The following is a 27,789-nucleotide window of genomic DNA, read 5'->3' as shown; positions in this document are numbered from 1 at the left end:
TTAATCTAAAGGGAGTTCAATAGTTAGGTTTAGAATTCAGTTCCTGGTGGTTCAACAGGAACATGCGAGCTGGGGACACCAGACCCAACAGAGCACACAGGGGCAATGGTCACACAGAAGCCCATCACCTTGTCTCTGGGGCCATCTCCTGAGACACTCTCAGGCTAGTATGTGGGGCAGGAAATGGGTTATCAGTGGGATGGACTTTGCTCTAGACATGACCACCACACCACAGCCCATTCTCTGCTCCAGAAACACAGAAGGCAGAGAGAGTGACTACCAACTTAGCAGCTACAAATCCTCCAGCAAATCACTTGTCACGGGGAGAGTGGCTCTAGATTCTCTGCTGTTTGCTGAAGGAGGGTGTGAGATTGGCCGGTGTGGGACATCACTGAGAGAAATGCACACAGCAACCTCTGCGTGCAGCACTCCGCAGTCACCACAGGAAAGACGGGCCAGCTGCACCCACTCTGGCTGAGAGGCAAGTCACAGGGGCCAGCAGGGACCCCAGGCTGAATGACAGGGACTGGAGCCAGACAGGACCAGGTGGCAGCCTCATGTCTCCTGGGTCAGTAAACCCTGTCTTCAAAGTCAGCACATATCCAGGAAGGCATCATTTTTTTTGGTGACAAACTAATTCACAATACACAGTTCATGTGCAAATTTGTAGAATTCACCATGTTTCCCTCTGTTGTTTTTCCAATTTGTGAGCTTTTGGAAACAGGAGACATCCATGAGGGAAAAAAAATTCTCATCTTAACTAACGTTAAGGAATAGCTTTTTTAAAATGAGAAATTAAATTACAGATAAAACTTTAAAGGAATGAAAACCTATTAAGGCTACATTATTTAAGGCATTTATTTTTAAGGCCTGGTCTATCGTGATAGTGTGTGCCTTTAATCTTACTACTCAGGAGGCAGAGGGGCTGTGAACCTCTGTGAGTTTGAGACCAGCCTGTTCTATACAGAGAGTTCTGGATTAGCCAGGGCAACACAGTAAGAGCCTGTCTCAAAAACAAACAAACAAAAACGGCACAATAATCCAGCAGTGGTGGCGCACGCCTTTAATCCCAGCACTTGTCAGGCAGAGGCAGGCAGATCTCTGAGTTCGAGGCCAGCCTGGTCTACAGATTGAGTGCCAGGACATCCAGGACTACACAGAGAAACCCTGTCTCAAAAAAAACAAAACAAAAAACCACTACGATGGCTTTGCCCAAAAACTACATTCAAGGTGAGGCCCTGGGAACAGAAATGCTAGCACCAGCTCTGTGGAGACGCTCATGTACATGGTAGTAGGAGAAAGATCTGGAAGTCTTCGTTGCTGCCAGATGAGCCATAGCTATACTCCTAGGTATACACCTGAGATAAATGAAATCTCAGTAAATCAGAACTTACACACAAATGTTCCCAACACATCAGAGAGAGAGAGACAGAGATGGAGACAGAGAGACAGAGAATGAACATCAGGGGTTGTGGCGCACGCCTTTAATCCCAGCACTCAGGAGGCAGAAGCAGACGGATCTCTGTGAGTTCGAGGCCAGCCTGGCTGCAACCAGTACTACATGCCTGGAGAGATGACAATGAAGGGCCAGCCCCACCAGCAGAGGGTGTGGAATCAGTCATTGAGAGAATCTCGGCCCTGTGTGTGTGACAACACAGGTGACCCCCGAGACACCCGGTGAAGGTGAGCCACACACAGAGCTCCACCGCTGAGACAGGTGCCTGGGACGCCAGGCATGGGGACGTGGCGACGGCCACAGGACCCACACTTCTTTTGGAAAAGTGAAATGTTCTAAAAGTGACTGTGGTGGTGGTCGCACAGGCCTGTAAAGTTACCAAAAAGCCACGGAGTTGAGATTTTAAATGGCTGAATTATATGATCTGTAAATTATATCTCAATAAAACTATTTTTAAAACAAAACACATAGCCAGATGTCAGAAAACTGGAAACTAGAATTAACATTCTGGGATAAGACCTCCTAGGATGCTTTTTGCCTTAAATATATACAGACAAAGAACTGGAAATACCTGCATTTAGCTTTTAAAGGAAGGGTAGGGTTACCATACATGTTCTGACACAGTTTTCCTTGCCACCATCCTACGGCCACTTTCAGGATAAGCAAACATAACACCCACGCCAAATGTCCCCATGGCCACCAACCAAACCACCAGACTCACTGGCCATCGGCTTTCTCCAACCCTCCCATCTAGAAGCAGTGTGACAGTGGGCCTGCACGGCTCTTGCCAGCTCCCACAGAGCCACTCTGAGGTGGGACTGTGGGTGGAGAATTCTCTCAAGTTCTGGAGGCATCATGCCACAAAACCTTCCAGAAAGGGAGAACTGGCTCACATCTCAGCACTCCAGGTCACATCGTTATAGTCACAGTTTGCTTGTACGGGAGCGTGGCTCTGACCATGGGCATACTCATCTCCAAGCGCCAAAAAAATAAATAAATAAATAAATTTGACTCAGTCGATAGCAAGGGGTAGGGGAAGAAACTATTTAATTTAAAATGTTTAAATTACAGGTGAGTTTTAAATCCTTCCATGTATTTATGAGCTTTTAAAACTTCACTTTTCTAAATGACTCTATCCCATTTCCCATTAGTCTCTCTCTCTCTCCCTCTCTCTCTCTCCCTCTCTCTCTCCCTCTCTCTCTCTCTCCCTCTTCCTCCCTCCCTCTCTCTCTCTCCCTCCCTCCCTCCCTCTCTCTCTTCCTCTCTTTCTCTCTCTCTCTCTCTCTCTCTCTCTCTCTCTCTGTCTCTCTCTCTCTCTCGATATTGATCCATTAGGAATGTTTGAATCTGTGTTCCCATAGTTCACAGCATGTGAGGAACACTTTTAAAGGAAACGTGTCCCACATCTGTGGACAACTCTCTTACTAGGGGGTGACCTGACCCCTCCACCCCGGACTCTGAACAGCTTCACCAGCAGGACTTAGTCCTCTCACGGCCTGGACCATACCTGCCCCAACCGTACGCAGTGCCTCCAGTGAAGCCCTGCAGTACTGCCCCAGCAAGGACCTCCAGTTTAGGCAGACACCAGGCTGCAACGAACTGCATGCCGGGTTTCCTCCTGTGTCTCACGCTAAGGATCAGGCTAGAAGCAGGGAGAGCCAGCCCCACAGTCCCACAACCTCAGCACCCTGCACTCTGGGTTCTCTCCTCGGTGGGAGTCTGCCTGTGCCCCTTCCTGGGCATCGGCAGAGTTTAAAGCACACTTTCAAAAAGAAAAAGGAAAGAGGCTGAGAACGAGGGAGGGCTCTCTTCTACCAGCCTCCTCCAGCGCTTCCCTGGGAACAAAGCCTCCTTTCTCTGGCCCTCAAAGGGGCACACAGTGAGGGCGCTCCCCTTCCCGGACCCTGCTCAGCTACAGTTGTGTCCACACAGGCTGCCTTTGTCCAGGCCACAGCCAGTGGCAGAAGAGGCATGATACTGCTGGCCAGCCAGCCCCCATTTCAGACCAAGGGCTCCAGAAACCACTTTCCCAATAAAGCAGAGACCCACGGGGAAGGGCTGGGCTCCCCATTCCTCCTCGCTGTTTGACAAGAGGAAATTAATCTAGCCAGCAGCTTCTGCCTTGAGGCCACCAGGATGATAGACAAGCTGTCTTTTTACCTCCTTACAAAGGAAGAAGCCAGGGGCTCAAAGGAGTTCTGCAGAACCTTCCATGGAGAAAAAGAAAGACTGACAATGGACCATTATCTCCAAGTGGGACCTCGGGTGGGTGGGAGGCCCCTGAATACCCCTCCTCTCCTCTGCTCTCCCTTCCCTGCTGTCTCCCTCCCCTCTCCCCAGAGCCCTCTGAAACCCTTCTCTCACAGTCCCCTCCTCCTCCCCCTGCCCACAGAACTGGGCACAGGGCTTCACATGCCTCGCTTGGGACCTGCAGAGAAACCACCGAGTCTCCCTTGAGTCATTTCCCGACATCTTCTGCTGCCCCACCCCGTCCCAGCTGCTTGCTGCGTGTGCCTCGTGATGAGTGACACTGGTCATGAGAAAATGATAGAGCCGGGGCCCCAGTGCCCTCCCTAGAGCAAGGTCGGGGCCCATTTCCCAACATCAGGAGCGGGAAGAGGCCTTGAGGGGAGGGGAGGGCTGTGTGGAGAAGAATAATGGAATCCAGGTGGGGCTCTGTGTGCCTGATCTTTTGTACCCCAGGGTCTGGGGAGATGCAGACGAGGCTGGCATCTAGAGGACCTGGGGCAGAAGCCACGGGGCTCTTGGGCTCCTGAGGCTCTCGGGCTCTCGAGGCTCTCTGGGGCTCACGGGGCTCTCTCGGGCTCCCGAGGCTCTCGGGCTCACGAGGCTCTCTCGGGCTCACAAGGCTCTCTGGGGCTCACGAGGCTCTCTGGGACTCACGAGGCTCTCTCGGGCTCTCGAGGCTCTCTCGGGCTCCCGAGGCTCTCTCGGGCTCTCGGCCCCGTGGGCTGGAAGCGGCACTCTATAAATATTCTAGCCTGTTTCTCGGTAGCTGAGCATCCAGCTGCAAGAGGCACACTGGGTTAATCACTAATTAAAATCTAGCTTAAACTTTCATTAAAGCCCACGGCATGCAGATCAGTGTCCCCAGGAGATAGGGTAGGGGTGGACTGACGCTGCGGGACACAGGACGGTCCTGTGAGGGAGCAGCCTGTCCTCAGGTAGCCCAGGGACTCTGTTTCCCTCTGAGCTGAGGGAACTCTCGCTGCTTCGCCCAAATCTGCCTCTTAGGTCCCCGGATTGGAATTCTTCCAGCATCACAGGCGGCCAGGAGGACAGAACAGTCAGACTTAACTGCCGTTGGAAAATTGCTACCAGACTAGCCCACCGAGAATGCACAGACCAGGGGAGCCAGGGGAGAAAGCCACCTGTCATCCGGTAAGAAACCGAAAGACATCATTGGTGGCTCTCAGGCCACTTACACACCTACAGAGGAGACTGGGGACAGGGTGACCCTGAGGACAGGTCATGGAGCTTCTATACCAGGCTAACTTCCTGCCTAGTGCCCTGTCTGTCATAGCCTAACACCCCAGGGGTTGGGCACGAAGCCTGCAATGGATTGGCTGCAGGGAACCTAAATGCAGTTAAGACATGAGGTAGGATTGTTTATCTTGAAACTCTGGAACACAGACCTGCAAATTTTCAAACTAAACACAGACCTGGTGAGAAAAACAGTTGGGCTGGCTCATGACTTGTGGTCTGAGGCTGGGGGATGAGAAATATGGGCTGGGCTTCTGCCTCGGCCGTCTTCAGGACCAGGAAGCACCTGTCACCTGTGTCATTAGCCCTGGAGTCCTGAGCATAAGGTGGGTATTGGGATAAACCAAGCCTCTCACCCCCATGCTGTTTCCTCTTCGCTGCCCCTTGTGCCCAGACAAGTCGTGAGTCCATAGGAACACTTGGATACTATCAAGACAAGGTTCTTTGGAAGTCCTGCAAGGTCAGACACCAGACCAGATGTGGGACTGAAATGTTCGAGACCATGCCATCGGGCACAGGCAAGGGCACAGGAGGGAGCTGCAGCCCCTGAAGAGGCACCCACAGTTCCCAAAAACAGCAGGGTTACCCAGTACAGAGGGAGAGGCTCAGCTTCCCGGGGACCCGAGGATAAGCCCCGACTTGGCCTGGATGACTAATGTTGTCAAAGAGTGTGGTTGGTAAGTGCTTAGAGAGCTTGTGACATGGAAACAAGCTGACATTTCCAGCCAGCTGCTGTCTGCAGTGTAGAAGGAGCCCCACATTCCAACACAGGTGCGCTCTTGACACAGGTGTGCTCCTGGCTAGGAAACAGCGTCTAGAAGCTTTTTGGACAAAGTGGCTGGGGCTGTTGTAGCTGAACGAGGGCTAAGTAAAACAAGGTGTTGGGAGTAGGGGACTTGGTGGCCACATCCATATGAAAATATACACGGGCTTTTCTGATCTGTTGAAGCACCCTAGACCTGAAGAGTCCCCTTGGGGTCATTATAAGCCCAGGGAACTCTTAGGCTCTGTCCAAATGACCCAGGAACTTCCAAGTTGGCCAGACCCTTGGAGAGATAGCAAAGCTGAATGGTAAAATTGTGGAGAGGCACCAACCCCTTCATAGCTTCCACAGTAGCTGGACTTTAATGACAGTAACTTCCTTTGGGATAGCATAGATCCAAACCAATCCTAGTTAAGAAAACAGACACATGGGTGGCATAGGATCATCTTAGATATCTTCATGTGCACAGCCATTCTCCAGAACCCAGACTCAAAAGGACACAGAAGGGAGAAGATGTGGCAGGCACAGAATTTCTATGCTAGGGGCTCTCACTCGCCTATACCAGCCTCTTACTCTAGAGCCATCAACGAGAAGTCACCGTATTTGCCATTACCGCTGCCAGGACTCATAGGGTCTGCCACGGATTCCTGCTAGGCAGTAGCCTTCCTTAACTCCCTAGTACCCTAGCCTGGACACCTCACCGCCAAGGGCCAGAGCTGCCAGCACTATAACTGCAGTCTTAACTGCCCTGAGCGAGCACTGCTCCCAGCCAGTACTTCTGGCATAGACCGACACCAGGAGGTGAAGGCGCCACACCCGATGGAATTGCAGCTATGGGGGTGTCGATCCTTTTGAAACGGTCATTCTGTGTGACAGCAGCACACTCCTGCACTGGTCCGACAGCAGCCCCCCTCCCCCGTACACAGCCTCCCCTTCTCTCTGCAGTGGGGATTACAGAGTGTACTGGGGATTATGAACGCGGCAGCCTGAGATGCCTTCAGATAGAATGCTGTGCTGTCTTCTCAGCCATTCAGACCAGGGTCACAGAGCTCTCAAATGAATGAGAAGATGAGGAGTGGGCTACCCTCACAGGAAAAGTTGCAGCTCGACCAGGGCAAGAATGAGAAGTCTGTGTGGTGACAGGCTCATTCATGTATGTGAATGCCTAGAGTAGGAGGCGTGCCCTCACTGGGTTTCAAAAGTCCACTACTGGCTCAGTGACTGTCTGTCCGTCTGTCCCTCTGTGTCTTTCTCTCTTCTCTCTGTCTCTCTCTGTCTCTGTCTGTCTCTCTCTGTGTCTCTGTCTCTCTCTGTCTCTGTCGTGTGTGCCCCCTCCCCCGGTCTATGGGTCAGGATGTAAAGCTCTCAGGTAATACTAAGCACCACACCTGTCTGCTCCCTGCCATGACGACAATGGACTAACCCTCTGAAACTGTAAGCCAGCCCCAATTGAATGTTTCCTTTTATAAAAGTTGCCTTGGCCATGGCGTCTCTTCACAGCAGTAGAACCCTGAATAAGACAATTCACACTCAGCATCAGGATCACTTCTTCCGGGTGGACATACCCTTCAACGATATCAGTATCACTGGGAAGGGCTGGGGCCAGCGAGCTGGGCTTGCTCAACCCAGTGTGTCCCTCCGAGGGCTGACAGCAGGGAAAAGGGACACAGAGGAAAGCACTCTCCCTGAGACACTGGCTCAGCAGTGAGAGCATGAACACTGAGGCCCACCAGGTCCCATTCATGCATGGGAAAGACACACAGAACAAACTCTGAGAAAGCATCCATGTAAGTGAAGGGGGGGAGAGACTCTGCTCCCCTTCCCCCTTGAACGTTCTCTGTGGGCTCTGCATTGAGCCCCAGCACAAAGAAGGATTCCCAGTGAGTGTATTTTGTGAGCACCTCCCCCAGGGGACCATGCCTAGCTCCTCCCACTCTCACGGGCTCTGCCGGGCTGCACATGTGCAGTCAGAACACCCTTCCACACTTCCCAGTTCAGACTCGTGTGAGTCTTCACTTCCTGCAGCAGTGCTGCCAAATCAGTATCTGATCTAAAGCTGATGCTGGAGGGCACTGGGGAGCCATGGAGAATCTGTTGCTGGAGGTTGACGCCAGGAAAGTGTTTGCCGGGCAGAGCTGCCCTCTGGGGAGCAGCAGTCACCCTATGGGAATGATGGTATCTAGCTATAGGATCTCAGTCTGGACCAGGGGGCCCCAGGACTTATCCTTATCACAGTTGCCATTGGGTCTGCCCCTCCCACTTCTCACCTCTAGAGCTGCCTCTGGGTCCCGCCTCCTGCCCCAAGGCCACACCACAGATTTTCAGTCTGGCTGCCTGTGCCCTTTCCTCCCTGCTGAGTCCCCACCTAGTAAGCTGTGCCACTGTCACCACTCTGTCCTTCTCTAAACATCTTGCACTTCCCATTCCTATCTCAAATTTGCCCCCAGTTTCCTCTTCAACTATGTCTATGAGCAATTAAACTCATTCACCAAATTTTCCACTTAAATTGCTTAAGTTAAGTCTACAAATGCTACTTTTCAAAACGTTCTTTATATAGCCTTCTGTAGTGTACCCCCATCTGTTGCCTCCCCAACAGTGTATCACCCCAGCCAGCCACCCCTTCATCCACACACACATAAACATGGATTCTTTGCACACCTGGCCCTCCTAGTTCACAATCTTTGGAGCCTTACACAGGAGAATTCTTGGAGATTGGAGAAAGAGACGACTGGACTTGCTTTGATGGGTTCTTCATTGCCTGAGTGGATGCTGACGCAGCATTGAACTAAAACACGTGGATTGAGGCTCTCAGGCCACAGATGTGGATCCAGAACCAGGTTGAGGCAGCTCGCTTCTTCCACAAGTCACTGGCACACATAGCCCAGGCGGCGCTTAGGATGCCGGACTGAAGATCTACCAGTGTAAGGAGGACTGCTCAGCTACACGCAAAATGGCCACACAGACCCACGCTTGAACACACAGGGCTTAGGGTGCTGGACTGAAGATCTACCAGTGTAAGGAGAACTGCTCAGCTACACGCAAAATGGTCACACAGACCCACGCTTGAACACACAGGGCTTAGGGTGCTGGACTGAAGATCTACCAGTGTAAGGAGGACTGCTCAGCTACACGCAAAATGGCCACACAGACCCACGCTTGAAGCTCTTACCATAGTTTTCCTATGTTCATTTCCGTGGTTATCAGTTTGAACTTGTAACGGAACCCAGTTTTGGGCTGGCACGTTCCACCCATAGCCTGAGGCATGATGGGATGTGGGAACATGGGAAGGGAAAGGAGTCCCTCACCCTGTAGTTTGGTTGACGTCTCCCACCAGAAGAAAACCAAGAGTTCCAGGACCATTACAACTTTTTCTGTGAAGGTTTGTTTTATATAGAGATGCTTCAAATAAGGATATTTAAATAGCACCAAACTTTGAGTAGAAAGGGCACCATCCTATAAACTTGTCAGTGAATTGGAAATGTAGGAGCATAGTAAAATCCTATCAGGAAGGCAGGACCCAAGAACTTACTGGATAAAGGAGACCGTGGAAGGATGTAATTTCCTCCCTTGAACCACAGTGAACTGAACACCAAGCACAGCAACTACCCTGTGACTGATGGTCCGGCCCTGGTGCATCAGGGACTGAAAGACAGAATTTCTAACCTTCCCAGAACTTCATCTTGACTCAATCCCCACTGACATGACCTACTAGAATTTCTGCCTGTCTGTCTACCTGTTCACCTGTCTGGGCCTGTATATGTCCATCTGTCCACATGTTCACTGATTTAGACTAGGTCAGTCCTTCCCTTCCCCTCACTGCTGAAATTCAATTCTGATCTTGCAGCCAGACTCTACAATAGCACCGAGCTTCACCAAGCTTTGCTATTGCACCAATAGACTTATTTACACTTTCATCAGCTTCCCTGTTCTCAAGACTCCTGAAGCCAATGAACTCTGCTACAGCATACATACATGCACACATACATGCATGCATTCATGCCTATATACAGACATGCATGCACACATGTATGCGTACATGCATGCATACATACACACAAGCATGCATGCACGCATGCACGCATACACATGATATGTGGTGTCTGAGAGTTAATATTAGTAATTAAGCATCTTCTTCACCAACCCCATAAGACACTCTTCAACATAGACTTGACTCCTGACAGTATTTTTCAGTCTTCAATTAAAAAGAACATCTAAGTGTGCACAAATAACAACACAAGCAGCTGAAACAGTGGGGCCTCAGCAGGGTGGCTTCAAGGCAGACAGAACTGAGCACGCCATCCACCCCCCTCAGGGGCGGGCAGCGTTAGTGGTTTTCCAAAAATTAAACTCATTAAGTCATCAGGACATGCTGTTAGCTACCACTTGAAGCAGCAATAGGCAGGGATATAATTCAGCTGCTAAAAATGCTCTCGAAATCAGAATAGCATTTTGAAACCACACAACCCATAATTCTGAACCCAAAAGGTGGAGTCCCCGGCTCAGAGCTGTCGCCTTTGATCTTGAGGAACCACAAGGGAGGCTGGTGTGCCTGCCTTGATGACAGTCTTGGCTCCTGACTAGCTCCCATGGGATGGTCGCAGCCTTCCCACTGCCCCCACCCCTTACTCTCAGATCACTGCTACGGGTTCTACCATGTCACTTCCTGTTCCCACATGCTCTTAGCCACAGCCCAGACCCAAGGCAAGGTCTGGGCCCCAGAGAGCTGGGGCAGACATCTGTGCTGAAAATTCATGAAGACAAAAAGCTCTCATCTTGGGCCACAAACACGTAGAGGTTCCATTACATTCCTGTTCTCCCTGACTGACCCTCCCTTCTCAAAGTGTGTCAATAAATGGTTTCTAGGCCCTTCTCCTCGATTAACAACTCTGTGTACAGAGCATATGTCTCATAAAATTCATTAAGAAAATATGGCGTGGGGTGAGGAAGTTTTAAAATATTTCCTTTCTTAAAATTTTTACTTTAAAAATGTTTGCATATGAATGTTTTGCCTGCATGTATGTATGTGCACCGTATGCACACCTGGTTCTCACAGAGGCCAGGAAAGGGTGCCATCCCCTGGAACTGAAGGTAAGGATGACTGTTAGCCACCTTGAGGATGCTAGAAACTAAACCCAGGTCCTCTGCAAGGACAGCAAATGCTCTTAACTGCTTAGCCATCTCTCCAGCCTCATTTGCAGACTCTCATTTGTCATCCAGGGGGAAAGAAGTGGCCCCAAGAGTTTCCATGCTTCAGGAACCTGCAGATTACGAACACCATCTCTTCAGGCCAGAGGTGCCCACTCTAGTCCACACCAGAGCCCAAGGGACGCTTCCTCAGACAAAAAACTCCCATGTGCAGCCCGGCACGGATAGGCAGACACAGAGTCAAAGTCTATAAAAGCAGCAGTGAGCCTTACCAGAGTGACTTCTCTACAATTTTGGTCCGGAAAACCTCCTCCTGGTCCAGGTTCACGGTGCAGTAGCAGTCCCGCATCTTGTTTGGCCCCGGGTAGGAAGGAAGATTCTTGGCTTCGCCTGAAGAGCAAATGTGACACACACCAGCTTAGCACAGCATGTCCCACATCCTCACTGTCATACACACCATTAAACCTACCCCAGGACCCCCACAGCACAGTCACCAGCTGCACACATGCCTGAACGGTGGCGTCACTTCACAGGGAGGTGCGTGGCTTCACATCGTACACTCGCTCACTTTTCATACGATTTGGTTTTCTACCGAGTCACAAAGGTCATCCAGAGTGGTGTGTCACACAGGCACCCACCTCCAGAGCAAACCAGGAGAGCGAGGATCCCTAGCCTTGGGGCTGGAGATTATGTTTCGTTGTTTTGCCCACATTAGTCCATTGAGTTTATAAAAACCTTTAGTCGAGGTAAAATGCACACAGAGCGTCACACCACAGCCATCTCTAAATGCAGCAAGCGGGTAAGCGAGGCCGCGGTGCTGTGTGCCAACGCCTCCATCTACCCACGGCTGCCATCTTCTTCACTGCCTCCCCTGCGCTTCCCGGCACCTACCATTCTGCCTGTTGCCTCTGTGACACTGATGGCTCCGGGGGCTGCCGTAGTCAGACCGTGTCTACCTTCTGCGGCTGGTAAACTTCAATTAGCACACTGCATCCGCATTGTGGCATGGGATGGCTGGGGTGTAGGACATCCCAAAACTCATGTGATAAAAGGGCTGGTCTCCAGGGTGACACCATCGGGAGGCAGTGAAGCCTTTGGGAACAGGGGGCTTTGAATAGTTACTGAGACTGTACGCTTGAGGGGGCTGTGGGACTCTGGTCTGCCCTCCCTTTTTTGCTTCCTGGCCTCAAGGTGATCATCACCATCCCACCATGATCCACACTTGGCCTGTAATCTCCAAACTGTAGGGCATATTAGGATTTTCTTCCTTCCGAAGCTGTATAATATCCCATGTTTACATAGGCAACATTTTGTCCATTCATGCGTCAAGTGGCTTTTTTATATTTAATTTTATTATTATGGTAAAGATAGACATAACCATAAGGACCCATTTTCTCATTCACAAAATTAAACCATGAACTCTGGCTGTGATTTGCCAGTTGGGAAAGAAAGTCCAGATGGAGAAGCCTGCAATGGCCCCCTGCTTCCCTTCCAGGGGTCATTCTTCCTCTGGGAAGTCCTACAAAGGTTCTGAGTGTGTTTGGAGATTGTAGGAGATTCTGAGGCAACTAATGCCAGCAGGGCCTGCCAATCATTCTTTCCATAATATAGTTGTCTACCATTGGGTAAGTCTAGGAGATTTTCCAAGCCCAGCCACTGGCTTCTGAGCCAGAAGCACAAAATAGCTCTGGAAGTGGCCCACTCTATGGGTGAACTAGGTGTATAATACAAGTAGTGGCTTCCATCTCAGATTTGCTGGTACCCATCTAAGTGCAGTCAGGTGAAGAAGCACCTCTGAAAGTCCCTTGCCTTCTAAAAGGCCTCAACTGTCTGAGTCATTTTGGTTCTAAAGGCACCCAGCACCAGATACATTGGTATAGAGAAGGATATCATTCCATCACATCAGCATAAGGGAAGAAGGGAAGTTGAGGACTCAGTTTGCAATGCTCTGTAGATGTGTAGCAAGTTCTTACTAGTTTAAACTTTCCATTCTGGAAGAAGGCTCCTTAAGACTGTGGAAGTTCTAAAGGAATGCCCATTAAAAACTCAGGAAGTAAACAACTCACAAGTCTCAGGAAGTCCCTGAAACTTAGCAGGCTCACAAGGTCTGATGCCCAGGTGTTGAAGACACATGGGCTACAGATGCCCAAGTACCCTTCTGAGTCTATAGTACCTTCTCCATCTCATCCAAAACTACATGGGCTTCTTTAACTTTTTTTTAAAATTGGCATATATTTGTTGTACACAGTGTTGGTTTTCACAAAGACAATTATGTATCATATCATGTATTTTGACAATATTCACCCCAGTGTTGATCCTTTCCCTTACTGCCCCACCTTCCCTCTAGTCTTAATTCATCTCTCAATCTTCCTTCTGCTTTCATGTCATACACACACACACACACACACACACACACACACACACACACACTTACATGTCTGTAAAGAATTCTAGCAGGGTCAGACATAGTGACATGAGTCTTTAATCCCAGAACTTGGGAGGCAGAGGCAGTGAATCTCTGTAAACTCAAGGCCAGCCTGCTCAACACAGCAGGTTCCAAGATAACCAGCAACATAGAGAGAACCTGTCTCAGATTAAAAATAAACTCTAGGACCCACAAATAAGAGAAAACATGGTATTTGTGGTAGTTTGAACAAGAATGGCCCCACTGGCTCATAGGTTTGAATGCTTAGTTACTAGGGAGTGACATTATTTAAAAGGATTACGAGGTGTGGCCTTGTTGAAGGAAATGTGTCACAGGGGTGGGCTTTGGGTTTCAAACGCTCAAGACAGGCCCAGTGTCTCTCTCTTCCTGCTGACTGTGGATCCAGATGTAAAATTCTCAGCTACTTCTCCAGCATCATGCCTGTCTGAGTGCCACCATGCTTCCCACGGTGATGATAATGGACTACATCTCTGAACCTGTAAGCCAGCCCCAATGAAATGTTTTCTTTTATAAGCGTTGCTGTGGTCATGGTATCTCTTCACAGCAATAAACACTGAATAAGACATATTCATCTTTCTGTTTGGCTTACTTCACTTAATATGATGGCCTCCAGTTACATCCATTTCCTAGCAAATGACAATTTCATTCTTCTTTATGACTGAATAAAATTCCATTTGCACATATACAACTTCTTTATCCATTCACTTGCTGATAAATACATAGGCTGATTCCATGACGTGACAATTAGGAATGACGCTGTAGTAAACTTGGGTGTGAGCAGGCATGGCTGTGGTGTGTCATCTTAATCCTTTAGTTACACGCCCAGGAGTGGTATATCTGGGTCATAGAAGAGTTCTAATTTTAGTTTCTTCAGGAACCTCCGTATTAATTTCCATAGAGGCTTGACAAATTTGTATTCCCACCTGCAGTGTATAGGGGTTCCTTTTTCTCCACATCCTGGCCAGAATTTGTTGTTCATTCGAATGACAGCCATTCTGACTGTGGTAAAATGAAATCTCAATGTAGTTTTAATTCGCCTCTCCCTGATGGCTGAGAGGTGTCTTTTCATGTGTTTACTGGTCACTTCTACTTGACTATTTGAGAGCTGTCTGGTCATTTTATTAACTCATGTTTTGACTGGACCATTTGGTTTTTTGGTATTTTATTTTTAATTCTTCATACAACCTAGGTATTAATGTTTTGCCAGATGACAGCCTACAAAGATTTTTCTCACATTCTGAAGGCTATCTCTTCATTTGGATATTGTTTCCTCTGCCGTGCAGAAGCTTATACATTTCACACGACCCCATTTGTCAGTTCTTGGCGTTACACAATCAGAGTCCTTTTCAGGCAGTCTTTGGCTATGCCTGTGTCTTAAAGTGCTTCCTATAACAGCTGCAGATTTGGAGTTCTTGTATTACCAACTTTAACCCATTTGGAGTTGATTTTTATACAGGATGAGGGGCCTACCTTCATTCTTCTACATATAGATTTCCAGTTTTCCAGCATGGAGTGATCTAGCTTCATTCTTCCACATAGAGATTTCCAGTTTTCCCAGCACAATTAGTTAAGAGTTACCCTTTTTCTAATCTGTCTTTGGCACGTTTGACAAAAAGCAGGTAGCTGGAGCTCTGTAGGTTTACGTCTATTAATTTGAGGAGGGTTTTTTTTCTAGTTCTGATTAAGATAGTCATTGAGAATTTTGAGAGACTTATTTTAATTGTGTGTGTGTGTGTGTGCGTGTGTGTGTGTGTGTGTGTGTGTGTGTGTATCCGTGTCTGTGTGTATATGTGAAGATGTGTGTGGCTGAATGCATCTGTGTGTATGAATGCAGAGGCCAGAGGAAATGGAGTTACAGGCATTCAGGGACACCTGGCTTGATACATGGGTGCTGGGATCCAAGCTCTGGTCCTCATACACAGCAAGTCTCCTAACTGCTGAGTCAGCTTTCCAACTCCTCATTGGCATTTATTGGGGATCAAATTGAATCTATAGATTACTTTTGGCAACATAGCCATTTTTCACAATATTAACTCTATTAATCCATGAGCACAGGAGGCCATCTTATAGTGTCCATTTCAACTTCTATCTTTAGTGTCATAAAGTTTTATTGTAAAAGATCTTTTACCCCTTTGTCAAGTTCATCCCTAGGCATTTTTAAATGCTGTCGGGAATAGGACTGGTTTCTTAATTTCTTTCTCAGAATGTTCATTGTTGTTATATAGAAAAGCTACTGATTTTTGCATGTTAATTCCGTGGCCTGTCACTTCACTGAAAGAGCCTTTTGCGTCTCTTCTGTGAGGAATCACATCATTTGCAAATAGAGATGAATTTCATTTTCCACTGGTATCCTTTTTACTCCTTCTCTTACGACACTCGCTGAGACGAGACTATACCGAATAAAAGTGGAGGAAGTGAACATCCCGTCTTATTCCTTGTTTTATTGGAACTGCTTTGAGACCTCCCCACTTAGTGAAATGTTTATATGGGATTATCACAATTTATTGTGCTGAGGTACAGTCTTTCTACTCCTAGTTTAAGGTTTTTAGTCAAGAACCTTTTCTGCATCTGAGATCCTCATGTGATTTTTTTTCTTTGAGACAATGTGATACCTTATATTTACTGATTTGTTGCATCCTTGCATGCTTAAAACAAAGCCCATTTGATTGTGGTGAACGACACATTAGAGGCATAGTCAAATTCAGTTTGGAAGTATTCTATTGATCTCTGCATCTGTGTTCACCAGGGAGGCTGGCCTATCGTTTTGTTTGCTCTTGTGTCCTTGTCCAATTTTGTATCCGTGTACTATCAGCTTCATAAAATGAGATCAGAGAGTCCCTCCCCTAACTTATGGAATAGTTTGAGAAGTGTAGCTGTAGCTCCTCTTTAATGACGGTGGGATTCAGCTGTGTATCTCTCTGGGCCTAGGGTTTTATTGGTTGGGAGTCTTTAAATGTTTTATTATTGTTGTTTATGTGTATGTGTGTTCTGCCTTTATGTATGTCTGTGTATCACATGTGTACCTGAAGATGGTAAATGACACCCACATATGAACTGCTGCAACCCTGGGGAATAAGCCAGAGATAGATGGGGTGCAGCTAACCTAATAGGTAGGTGATGGTGACAAAACACAGGTCTCATTTTTAGAACCATGTAAGCAACCACACTCACTATTGTAGCTTCATTAACCACACCTTCAATCCTTGCTCCTTGCCAAGGGATTTCCCAGACTCTGAAAACCACCAGCGGAAGTCAATGGCAGCACTTGAAAGCTAACAAAACAAACTATAAGCCAGCATAACCTGAATCTAAGTTTGGGGAACTGGGAAGGACTCGGCTGCTTGCCGAAAGCTGTCTCCCTCCCAGAATCAACCAGGAGCAGCTCTGAACTGAGGAGGGTAGGAAAGGCCACTAAGCCCAGGCTTGTCTGCAGTGCAGAAACCGACATCTTTAACTTTGAATCAATAACCAGACCTCGGAGTTCACATCTGTCAAGACATGTATTGTAACAACACTGAAGTGTTTGTCCAACGGGAACACATTTGTGATTGAAATATTCTATTCTTGGAACTTAATTTCACTGCCTTATTATGTTACTGGGTCTGGATTTCTAAACCACTTTACACAGACCGTGAGCACGCTGAGTTAGAGAGCTCAGGAACCACCAGCCTCCAACACAGAGTGGGCCCATGGGAAGATCTTGCGTAGTGGCTGTTGCCACGTCTCAGAGGCCTTCAGTTTCCGTAAGGACAGGAAACACTTTACAGTAAGAAAGACAGGCATAAAATCAGACTGTTATGTGGAAATAAGGAGACTGAGGTAGCAAAAACAAGGAAAATTACATCTATCCATCCCTAGCTTGTGGGAACAGCATTCCACGGAGCTTCTGGGAGCTGGTGTAACATAATTTTATTATTTTATTAAAATGAAATGTACCAACTCTCCAGGAGGGATTTACCAGACATCTTATGAAAGTGATATTAAATAATGAATCAGACATAATAATGTGTCTTCCGTGAAGACTAATAAAAGACGCAGAAATGGGGCCATATTTCCTGCCCTCATTAAGAGAGCAACAGTATGAATAAACTATGGACTCCCAGAAAAGATTTCTCAGCAGAAGAAATGAGTACTAATCTGGGGGATTAACTCTGGGTTTGTCTATCCAGCTCAAGCCTCGGCCCACGCTGAGAAAAATCCTGACAGGCCTGTCCACTGAGCCACATCTCACAGCTGAGCTCCTGAGAGCGTCAGTGGGAGGAGTTGACCAGTCAGCTGAGCAAGTCAGAGGGACGGGCCCCTCCCACCACCACAGCAAGCATCTTTCCCTTCAGGCTCAGGGCCTGGAAGCTCTGCCCATCCACCTCCTCGACTTACTGGCTTCACTCCTGGAACTGAATCCCAGTGGCAAGCCTGGGCCTCAGCTGGCCTTTGCAGTTTGACTCCTGAGCAGCACGTGGGAAACTAGTATGGAAATTCTCAAGCCCTTGAGACGAGAAACGGAAGCCCTGTGGGAGCACATCAGGGAACTAATGTGGCGGCTTCTAACTTGTTTAAATATAAGCTAAATGAGAGTGGCAATGTGACAAGCCAAGGATAACAAACTAAAATAATGGAGACAGGCATTCACAAAGGAAGACAACGTCTCCATAGACACATCACCAGGAGACTCGGAAACACCCACAAACCTTTTGCATGCAACTGTGCTGCAAGCCAGACGCTGGGAAATGTGGAAAGTGAAGAAGACTCGGGTTCCACATGACTCCAACCAAACTCACAAACCGGCAAGGAAGCGGCTGCACTGTGTGTAGATTTCCCTATTGACACACAGCACAGGTCCACAGGCCCTGTCACCGGAAGGCTAGTCCTGTGCTGGGCATCTGCCCATACAAACAAAACCTATGGCGACACCTTCAGGTCAGGGCCCAAGAATCCATCCCACGCTTCATGCTGACAACAGAGGCGGCTCTAAATGTCCCTCACAGTACAACCTCTGGACATCCTTCAGAAGACAAACTCCCACAGGACACCCAGAGTCCAAATTCTACTGGAGGTATAGGCTAAGGGTTTCAGGAACCAGGCATGAATGCTCCTGGGTGGCTCTGGGGTACTGGTTTCTGTCAAGAGCTGCTCCTCATAAATGAACTCACAGACGCAGCAGGAAACCGGCGGAGCTTGGTCCAAGACAAAGGGATGTTGCATTAATTCCAAAGGCTGCTGCAAATTTTAGTACTCCCAACCCAGGACACTGTTGCTGCCCGCACCCCGCACCCATGTGCAAAGAGCCCAAGCTTAGGCAATCTGAATCATAGACTGGCAGAGGAGGTAGGGCATGTTTTCACTGCCGTGGGTAGAGGCACGCCTCTCCTTGCTCGGAGGCTATGGACAAAGGGGTGGGGGCAAAGAGAATAGAATCTCTTCCTACCAAGACATGGAGAGAATTGTCCCTACGGAATCAAGCTGTGGGAGGCCGACAGAGGAGTAAGGGGAACAATCCCAACCTGCATGACTCCTAACTCCAGCCAAAGCCAGCATGGAAGGGACCATGCTGAGCTGGGGTGCTGGGAAGTACTGGTAACAGGCCCTCCAGAGAAAACACACACACATGTGTTTACACAGGCTTGTCATAGCTTTATCAAGAATCACATGTAGCACACAGCTTACCAAAAATACTAAAATGCAGAACACCCTTTATTTAAAAGCAGGTAATTTTACAATCTGACAAGTTCTCATAGGGGCTTCACTCTATCATCTCCATAACCAACCTGTGGTTTCCATGAAGCTAGGACTTGACTAGTGAGTATATAATATGGCTTCTTCAATCTGTTTGTTGTGTCAATCAGGCCTCTTCCAGCCCCACCCTAGGAATGCTGACACTTCCCTCGTCTGTCAACGTCCCTAGTGACTTAGTTGATCAAAGTATTAAATCCTAGAAAGTTATTTCTGTTTCTTTGTATGTTTTTGGTTTTTGTTTTGCTTGTTTGTTTGGTTGGTTGGTTGGATTTGTTTTTTAAGACAGAGTTTATCTGTGTAACAGTCCTAACTGTCCTGGAACTTGGTCTGCATGTAAACCAGCTGGCCTTGAACCAGGCTGCCTCTGCCTCCCGAGTGCTGGGATTAAAGACGTGTGCCACCACCTCCTGGCCTTATGTTTTGCTTTTTGCATTGTGCCATTCATGGTGAGACAGCTTCAGATACCAGATCTAATTTACACTCACGTTTTCTCCATCATTTTCTGAATCCAGACCATGGAAAAACAACCTGTCACCCAAGAACCTAACGTCCCCACCCTCAAGCTGCCACTGGGCCCAATTCACAAAGGCATGATAATTGCAGCAGTGCAGAAGGTGAGCCATCCAGGGAACAGCAGTTGGGCTTTTACCACCCCTCACTCTTGACGCAACATCCTCTATTCAAGACCAGACAGCAGATCTCAAACAGAACTGTGCGTGTCAGAAGATCAGACACTTTCTTTAGATTCTGGCTGGCAGGATCAGCAGGACGCCTCTCTGCACGCCTCGGCGTGTGCCAGGACTGGCCTGGGAACTGAAATGGGTCGTGTGAGAGTGACACCGCACCCACAGAAAGCAGGCATGCCTGTCCCTTCTTCTCCTGAATGGCGTATGTTGGAGGACACCACAGGGCAGTTCCACCATCAAAGCCACGGCACCCAAAGGGAGCCCGCTTCAGAGATGCTATTTACTGAAGGACAGACTACTCAGGAGGGGCCAATACCATGTTCTGCCATCAAAATCCCAGAGGGAGAAGGTGGTGATCTCCCTATGACAAAGGAGAATACTGTCCCCTTCCAGTAAGCCTCACGCTGTCAGCTACCAGCCTGCAGGCCTTCCACATACATGGGGATATAACTGGGATCCACAGCTGGTCCTAACTACAGCCGCAGGTAAACATGTCTGGAGAGGGCTCTATCCAGCTGTCTGCACATGTCAACCCAATAGAGCTGTGTTATCACGTCCCATCTGGCCTTTGGGACCTAGCCACACTACAGAAACCACAGAAGGGACCTGCTCATCCACAGTCCTACAAGCTCAAACCTGCATGACGAGGGAGACATGTCCTGACCCCGGGCCCACTACAATGTTGTCAGAATGACTCTGCTCCGTCTTGGTCTCTGCATTGGGTGCATTTTTAACAAGGGGAGCAAGGAAACCTTTCATCGGTTTCTGGTCTCGTTACACCTCTGTCCACTCCTGCCCCCCATGGCACCCAGCTGTGTCACAGGTGTCACTGGTCTCCAGCATAGTCAGAAAAGTGTAGCCACAGTAGTCTTTGGCGGTGCTCAACAGGTAGGGCTGTGGGCCAGCTTCCTGTGTGCTGGGCACCTGCATTGTATACCAGCAAAGGACAGGCTAGCTGAGCTCTGGGAGCTGACACAGGGAGAGCACTGATTTGCTAGTCCTTTGGTTAGCTGGGTGAAGCCTCCAAAATGGATCCAGGTACGTTTTGAATCAGATGTCACTATCACTGTACTACACTTAGGAAATTTCACGCTGCTACATACACACGTGACATACCTAGGGCAGGGTTGCAAAGCTCCATGCAGAACAGTTGGCTATGAGTGCAAAAGAGACACCATTTGGAAGCAGAAGTGACTGTCCTGTCTTTGAATAAGAAACTACTGTGAAGGCTTCGCTTTCCAAGGCCCATGGTGGGTGCCCTACTCTAGCCAGAGTCCCGCCCGTACTGAGATCCGGAGCTATGCCACCGCCAACCTCAGGCCCAGCCCAACTAACGGAGGCCCCTCCCACTGCCCTCCAGACCAAGTCACTGCCAAGGTGATTCTCTTGTGTTACCCTAAACTGCCTCCTTCCCTCTCAAAGCTTAACGCTGGAAGGAAGGGGTCACTATAGCCAGCAACTGGGAGCTCCTGAGTTTAGGAGCCAGGTGGCTGGGTTAATCTACATCAGTGGGTTCCCAACATATCTGTGTCTCTGCACTGGAATGCTGCTCCCTAAATGAATGAATGAATGAATATATATATATATATATATATATATATATATATCACAAAAGAGGCCCAGCCTCAGCTCTCCCAGCCATGAGCAGTCACACCTAGGATCTAGGTCTCTCCTGTCTCCTGCAAGGCTAATCTGCAAGCATCCTGTTGCAATTCAGCTTTGGTCTTAGTCACTGCACAGTAATTTCTAGAGACTTGTCACTAAGCCAATGGGGGTGGGAAGCTCAGGGTAGCTGTAAAGGAAAGAAAATAAAGGCAGCAGAGTGGGCAGGGGTATGATGAGACTAAAAAGGGAACAGCACTGGGAGGCCAAGGCTAACATAAAACAGGAGCTTCCAAAAGATGCGGCGCCCCCAGGGAATGGGCCAAGGAAGGGGATGGGACTAAAGCCTGCTTTCCTGTGCCCCCCTCAGAAACGACTAGAGGGCAGGGAGGTGGCAGGGGGTGTCCAAATAACACAGGCCAAGGGGAAGTGCAGAGCAAGAGTATGCCTGCCTTCTGTGTAGGGAGTCTCACAGAGGAACGCCTGCTCCCGAGGAAGCAGGCTATGGGGAAACCAGCCAGCTGTACAGCACACACCACCACACACCCCAGCAGCCAACAGTTCTCTGCAGCAAGGGGTGTGGGGTATGTTTTGTGAGTCTCTTGTGTCTTGGACGCTGGGTTTGGGGGTTTTTGTTGTTAGTGGTGGGGTTTTTTATTGTTTTTTGTTTGTCTGTCTGTTTTTGAAACAGCTCTATCTACTGGGACAGCATTTCAACACCACTCAGCACACAGCTGACTAGTTCCCAGGATGGCAGCGGAGTTGTGCAAGCAATGTGAGAACAGTCTTGTCCCCTGAAAGAGGTCAGTCCTGCTTGGTACCACTTCCCCTTCCCTTAGCTCCAGCCCTGGACCCTACACTGGGCAGTGATGTTTCTTCTCAGGGTTCATTTACATTGTGGTGGCTCACAACTGTGTAGGGCTTCTTGCCTTCTCACACTGGGTAATAAATAGTACGCGGCATGGATGGACTGCAATAGCAGATGCTTAGGCTGGAGTCAGCACTGTGCTTTCGCGGCACCAGGATGCACGGAAAAAAAAACACGCAACCAGTGAGGGCCAAGACGAATCCAAGTGCAGCCACACCCCTGCTCCCTCGCTCTAGAACAGCCACACCCCTGCTCCCTCACTCTAGAACGGCCACACCCCTGCTCCCTCGCTCTAGAACAGCCACACCCCTGCTCCTTCCTCCTCAACAGCCAGCCTCCCTGCCATTTCTGAGCGCATCTCCTCCGAGCTGTCTGCTGGCTCCCTCTGAGAGAGACGAGAAGGAAGCCAGCTGCCACCTTCACTGCCAGAGTGGGCACTCCGTCCAAACCAACGTTTTCCCTGTGTCTACATCTAACCCTATTTTCTTTAAAAAGCCAACTATTACATATTCTGACCCCACAAAAATGTCATCTACCACATCACTATCATCCAACTGCTTGTTGAGGACCAAGTATCGTGTGTGGCCTGGTCAGGGGTCCCTGGAATCCATGGTAAATCCCATACATCTGGGCTTGACAGATGGCTCAGTGGTTAAGAGCACTGACGGCTCTCCCAAGAGACCCTCTTCTGGCCTCTGAGGGCACCAGGAATGCATGTGATGCACAAATATAAATAAATATATATATACATACATATATATATATGCAAACGTGCCTGTACATGAGAAAATATTAAACCATTTTTCAAATACCAAGCATCACTTAGTGATGTGGCCGTAGTGACTGCAGCTTTGTCCAGTCATTGCCATTGCTTCACGGCCACCACCCATCCCTCTCTGTCTTGTTTGTCCCCCATCTGCCACACACAGGGTCGAAGACTGGACCCTCCTCTGCCCACAGGTCTGCTTTGGGGTTCCTGTTTGCTGGGCTGACAATGTTTGCATTCCAGTTTCAAGCTGGCATTCTTTCATATTTCTGTGGACACCATCCCACGATAGAGCTCTTTAAAAACATCATGAAACTCTCATCTCTGCAAGTGTGGGAAGCAGAGAGAGCCTGCTAAGGGTTCTACAGTTTAGCCTTCCCCCGGTAATGGGCTCTTTGGTTATTTTCTGTCTTTTGCTGTTACCAAGAAAACAGCATGAACAGATTTCCATAGAGTCCATTTCTGTGTGATAAATTCCTGGACTTGAAATATCTGACACAAAATTTGCTTAAATGATCACATTGCTAGACTGATAAAAATACCAGTCTCCCATGCCCTCTCTCTGGTGTACATTTATGGTGTGTCTGTTATTACAAGGAGCTTTTTTTAAGGCTCTAATTCTGTTTTATTAATTCAAAAGGTAAAGTCACTCCCTGCTCAGCAGTCTAGACTACTTACACAACACATCTCTCTCTGGCTCTCTCTTCCTCCTTGAACCAATCACAGCAGTCGCCCACACAAAGGACTGTGTTTGTACCACGACAGGCCTTCAGCTGGACTCCGAGAGGAAGTGCCTTCCCTCTGCTCTAGATGTAAAAGCTTCACTAGGTAGAGGCTTTTAACAGCAGAAAGCTAATCACAAACTATTTGCAATAGTACTTGCTGGGGTTGAGTCTTGGGAGTGGGGGCTGAAATTATACTAGCAGCAAGCAGTTGTCAATGTAGCTTCCTCAGGGCATCTTCAGTTTAAGACAGCCGGAAGTGGGCATGAGGGAAGTCTAGCTGACCGTGGGACTGATGGTTCTTCCCTTAATGCATTCAGGGGACCAGGGAAAAGGCTACTAGAGGTATTAAGAAGTGGGGTATGAGGGACAAGTGTCCTCTTGGCTTATTTAAAGAACAACTTAGTATCGAAGGGAATCTTTACAATCTACACTTAATCACTGACACTGCTTTGGCAATGCTGTTTCCTGCCTTGGGGTTACCGCCTTCTGATCTGTCCCAGTCTCAGTGTCCTTGGCTGAGTCCCCAAATGCAATGCTTCCCAGCTCCTGCTCCTTGACTGGAAACCAATAACGCGCATGCCAGAGCAGCCCTTGCTGCAAGCCTATGTGGCAGCATGTCTGAAATCTGTGGTGCCTCCAGAGATGGCTGTCAGGGAGGGCTCTAGGGAGGTGGCAGGGACCCTGTAGCCCCAGGAGGGATGACTTTGAGTCCCTAGGCTGACATATGGCTGGATGCTTTAGTGAATCGGAAGAGTTAGGTCCAGGAGAGGCTGGGGAAATGAGAACGTTGATAGTAAAGATGATTCTGGCTCTCCTGAACTGTGTGTTTGGGGGTCCCCTTAGACAGTGTGTGCGTGGCCTCCATCTGTGCCTCCTTGGGTCTATAGAGCTGGCTGTGAAGGAAGAAGACGCAGGGGCAGCTCCAGCGGCGGCGATGGTGAAACAGCTGGAAGGCCAGGCAGAGAGGCCAGCTGCTCCAACAGACACAGACAGAACAGGTGGGGCCCACAAAACAGCATCACTAGAAGCTAGGAACCCCTCAAGCTAGGTTCAGAAGTTTCCGAGTTAACAGCTGCCGCGGGCTGGGGAATACCAACTTCCAGGAGTGAAATACTTGAAGCACTAAAGGTCCCAATACCTGAAGCCTGCAGAAGACCACGTGTACACACGAGACAGCTCCCACCTGCAGGGGCCAATCCCACCTCTCTGGTCTGCCCTCACTGCTGTCAAATACTGAGACACACAAATAGTACCAAAGACCAGCCCTGTGAGAGCTTCCCCACCTGTGACTTCTGTCTGGGCAGAGTGAAAGAACCCGTCCCATGGGGACACCAGGAAGCCTTAGTCCTGACCTGGGGACAAAGGCCCCCTCCTGTGACATTCCTGCTGCTCACGAGAGAGAAAAATCTCTTCCTCTGGGAGCAAACAGAACTTCACTCCAAGCTCCTTCGCCCTCTAATCTGGAGACTGTGTGTTTCTCTTTGTCCTTTCCATGACATTATCTGAAAGAGTCCTGGATCAGACATGAGAAAGAAAAATACTTGAATGTCAAATAGTTTTAGCAATCCCCCCACCCCTTCTAATTAGAACATCAGTACATATACGCAACTCAGTTGATACAAAAAAAAATCTAGAACAAATTATACATAGATGGCATCTATTTCATCCTAAGCCCCAGACTCCAAGGGAAACTTTCTTAAATAATTTCAGGAAGGTGACGAAATTCCCAGCTCCGCAACTAGCTAGAAATCTGTCTTACAGAACTAGAAGGCAGCCGCACAATCCGGGCTTAAGGAGCACTGAGGACTGGTTAGCCAGTGCCACATTTTTCATGAAGCACAAGGCAGGTGGGATTCTTAACCATCCAGTTCAGGCTACCTTGGACACTTCTTGGGAGACTTTCCCCAGGAGCAAGGAAAGAGAGGACACACACAGCAACTCAGAGCTCCTGTGCAGCAAGGGCCAACATGTATGTGTGACCTTGGTGAAGACATGGGGGCAGCTGTCCTGTCACACTGTCCCAACAACACCCCATCCGGCAGTTAGCAGAGAATCCATGCTCTCACTCCAAGTCAGGAGATTCTTCCCTTCCCTTCCCTCCCCTCCCCTCCCCTCCCCTCCTCTCCTCTCCCCTCCCCTCCCTTCCCTTCCTTTCCCCTCCCCTCCCCTCCCCTTCCCCTCCTTTCCCTTCCCTTCCCTCCCCTCCCCTTCCTTTCCCTTCCCTCCCCTCCCTGCTGTCAGCAGACAGAAGCAGGAATAGTCAGACAAATGGTTCTGATAACAAAGAAAGACCTAGTTGTCACAACCCAATGAAGCCCTAGAGATCTCTGACATTCAGATGAGTCTCTCCAAGGGCATGTTCAACACACCTACCCCCCCCACACACACACATACCTACCCCACCAAGGAAAGCAGTGGTAAGTAAAGAACAGCCAGTGACACTGGTGTCTGGGAACAAAGAACTCGGACAATACAAAGACTGAAGAGGAAGGTTATCCACACGATGAGAGTAGTAGCTGTCAAGTACAAGTCCCGTAACAGTGTGGTACACTTGTGTATAGCACTGTAGATAGAACCCAGGGCCTTGAACAAGCTTGGCAAACGCTCTACCACGGGGCCACGCCCCTGGCAAGTGCTCTACCACGGAGCCATGCCCCAGCCCCAGAATTCAATTTTAAAAACTTGTGCACCTCAACAAAGAAAACCAAACAGAAAGAGAGAGAGAGAGAAACAAAACAAAAGCTCAAGGACCTAAACAAATACTTCCTCAAAGAAGTGTAAAATGCCAGTGTCGTTAGTCATTACAAAAATCTCAACCCAAAACCACAAGATATCACTTCACACCCACAAAGGGCAGCTACACTTTAAAAGAGAAAAACAGAAGAAACAAGCAACTGGAACACCAGAGCATTGCTACCGGGACATAACAAGACGAAGACAGGACAATGACCCTGCAGGACCCCAGTTACAGGAGGACCTCCCTGGACCCACAGACCCCTCTGCTTACTTAGGAGGGGAAGAAAGGAAGGGAGGGAGGGAGAGGGGAAGAAAGGGAAGGAGGAAAGAAGAGAAAGAAATTCAATAAATGTTGAAACAAAATTGTGGATATGTTTAGCCAAAATACCCAGCAGGTGGGAACAACCCAGGTGCCTATTGATGCAGGAGTTGACAAACCCTAACCAACCATCCGGACAGGTATGGAAGTTGCTACTTAAAGGGACAGAATATTCTGGAAGTGACTTTAAAAATTACAAAATTAATTAGAGACCCATGGTGATACAACACCATAAATGGTTAATGGGAATTTCCCTTTAAAGTGAATGAGTTAGTACTGCAGTTTTCTGAATTCTATGTTCTGTACCTTCTGCAAAACTCTTTTATATGTTTATTTGATGTGCATATGTACAAGAGGATGCATGTGTGTGCACATACATGTAGAGGCCAGAGATCCACCTTAAGTGTCATTACACAGGAGCCATCTTAAAGCTTGAGACAGGTCTCTCACTCTCTTGAGCTCACCAAGTAAGCTATGCTGGCTGACCAAAGAGTCCTGGGGATCTGCCTGTCTCCATCTCCACAGTGTTGGTGTTATAAGTGTACACCACTACATCCTGGTTTTTTGTTTGTTTTCTATGTGGATTCTGGGGTTTGAACTTGGGTCCTAACACTCACAAATCAAATACTTTACTAATTAAGCTACTCCCTAACCCTGCACCAATCTCTTTAAGAGGCAGTTACCTCCATATCGACAGGGGCCATCACCCACACACATGACTCCTTACACCAGCACACACTCTAATCCCCATCTCGGTAAGGATCCATAAGGCGTAGGAAGAAACACATCTTTGGGTGCTTATTTTTAGCTATATTATTGTCACATGCCCAGTGGGATATGACAAACATTCATTAAGCTCAGCACATGGGTTCTCACATACACTCCCAGCAGTGAGTTTGGAACTCCAGCTGAGATGCCAGCCCCCTCTAACAACCACCCTCCCAGCTCAGCACATTTCCGGATTCTAGAACCTCTCTCTGCCTCTTCTTTCACACACAGAAATGGAGTGCTTCATCTTCCCTGATGAAGTGAATTGGTAA

The 27,789-nt window shown here is 48.5% G+C and overlaps 1 protein-coding gene across 2 annotated transcripts in view; it reads right to left on the bottom strand.

The window, feature by feature from the left end:
* Window positions 1-27,789, bottom strand: part of Rasa3 (RAS p21 protein activator 3) — a 108,332-nt gene that overhangs the window by 54,872 nt on the left and 25,671 nt on the right. For both annotated transcript variants that reach the window (XM_005082618.4, XM_040733589.1), the window contains exon 2: window positions 11,141-11,258. In XM_005082618.4, the coding sequence (XP_005082675.1) occupies window positions 11,141-11,258 (118 nt within the window). The remainder of the gene's footprint in view (window positions 1-11,140; window positions 11,259-27,789) is intronic.

Source organism: Mesocricetus auratus, unplaced genomic scaffold (genome assembly GCF_017639785.1).
Source record: "Mesocricetus auratus isolate SY011 unplaced genomic scaffold, BCM_Maur_2.0 Super-Scaffold_100031, whole genome shotgun sequence".
NCBI classification, from domain to species: domain Eukaryota; kingdom Metazoa; phylum Chordata; class Mammalia; order Rodentia; family Cricetidae; genus Mesocricetus; species Mesocricetus auratus.
The sequence above is the reverse complement of the archived record's forward strand: the minus strand, read 5'-3'. Positions and strand labels throughout refer to the sequence as shown.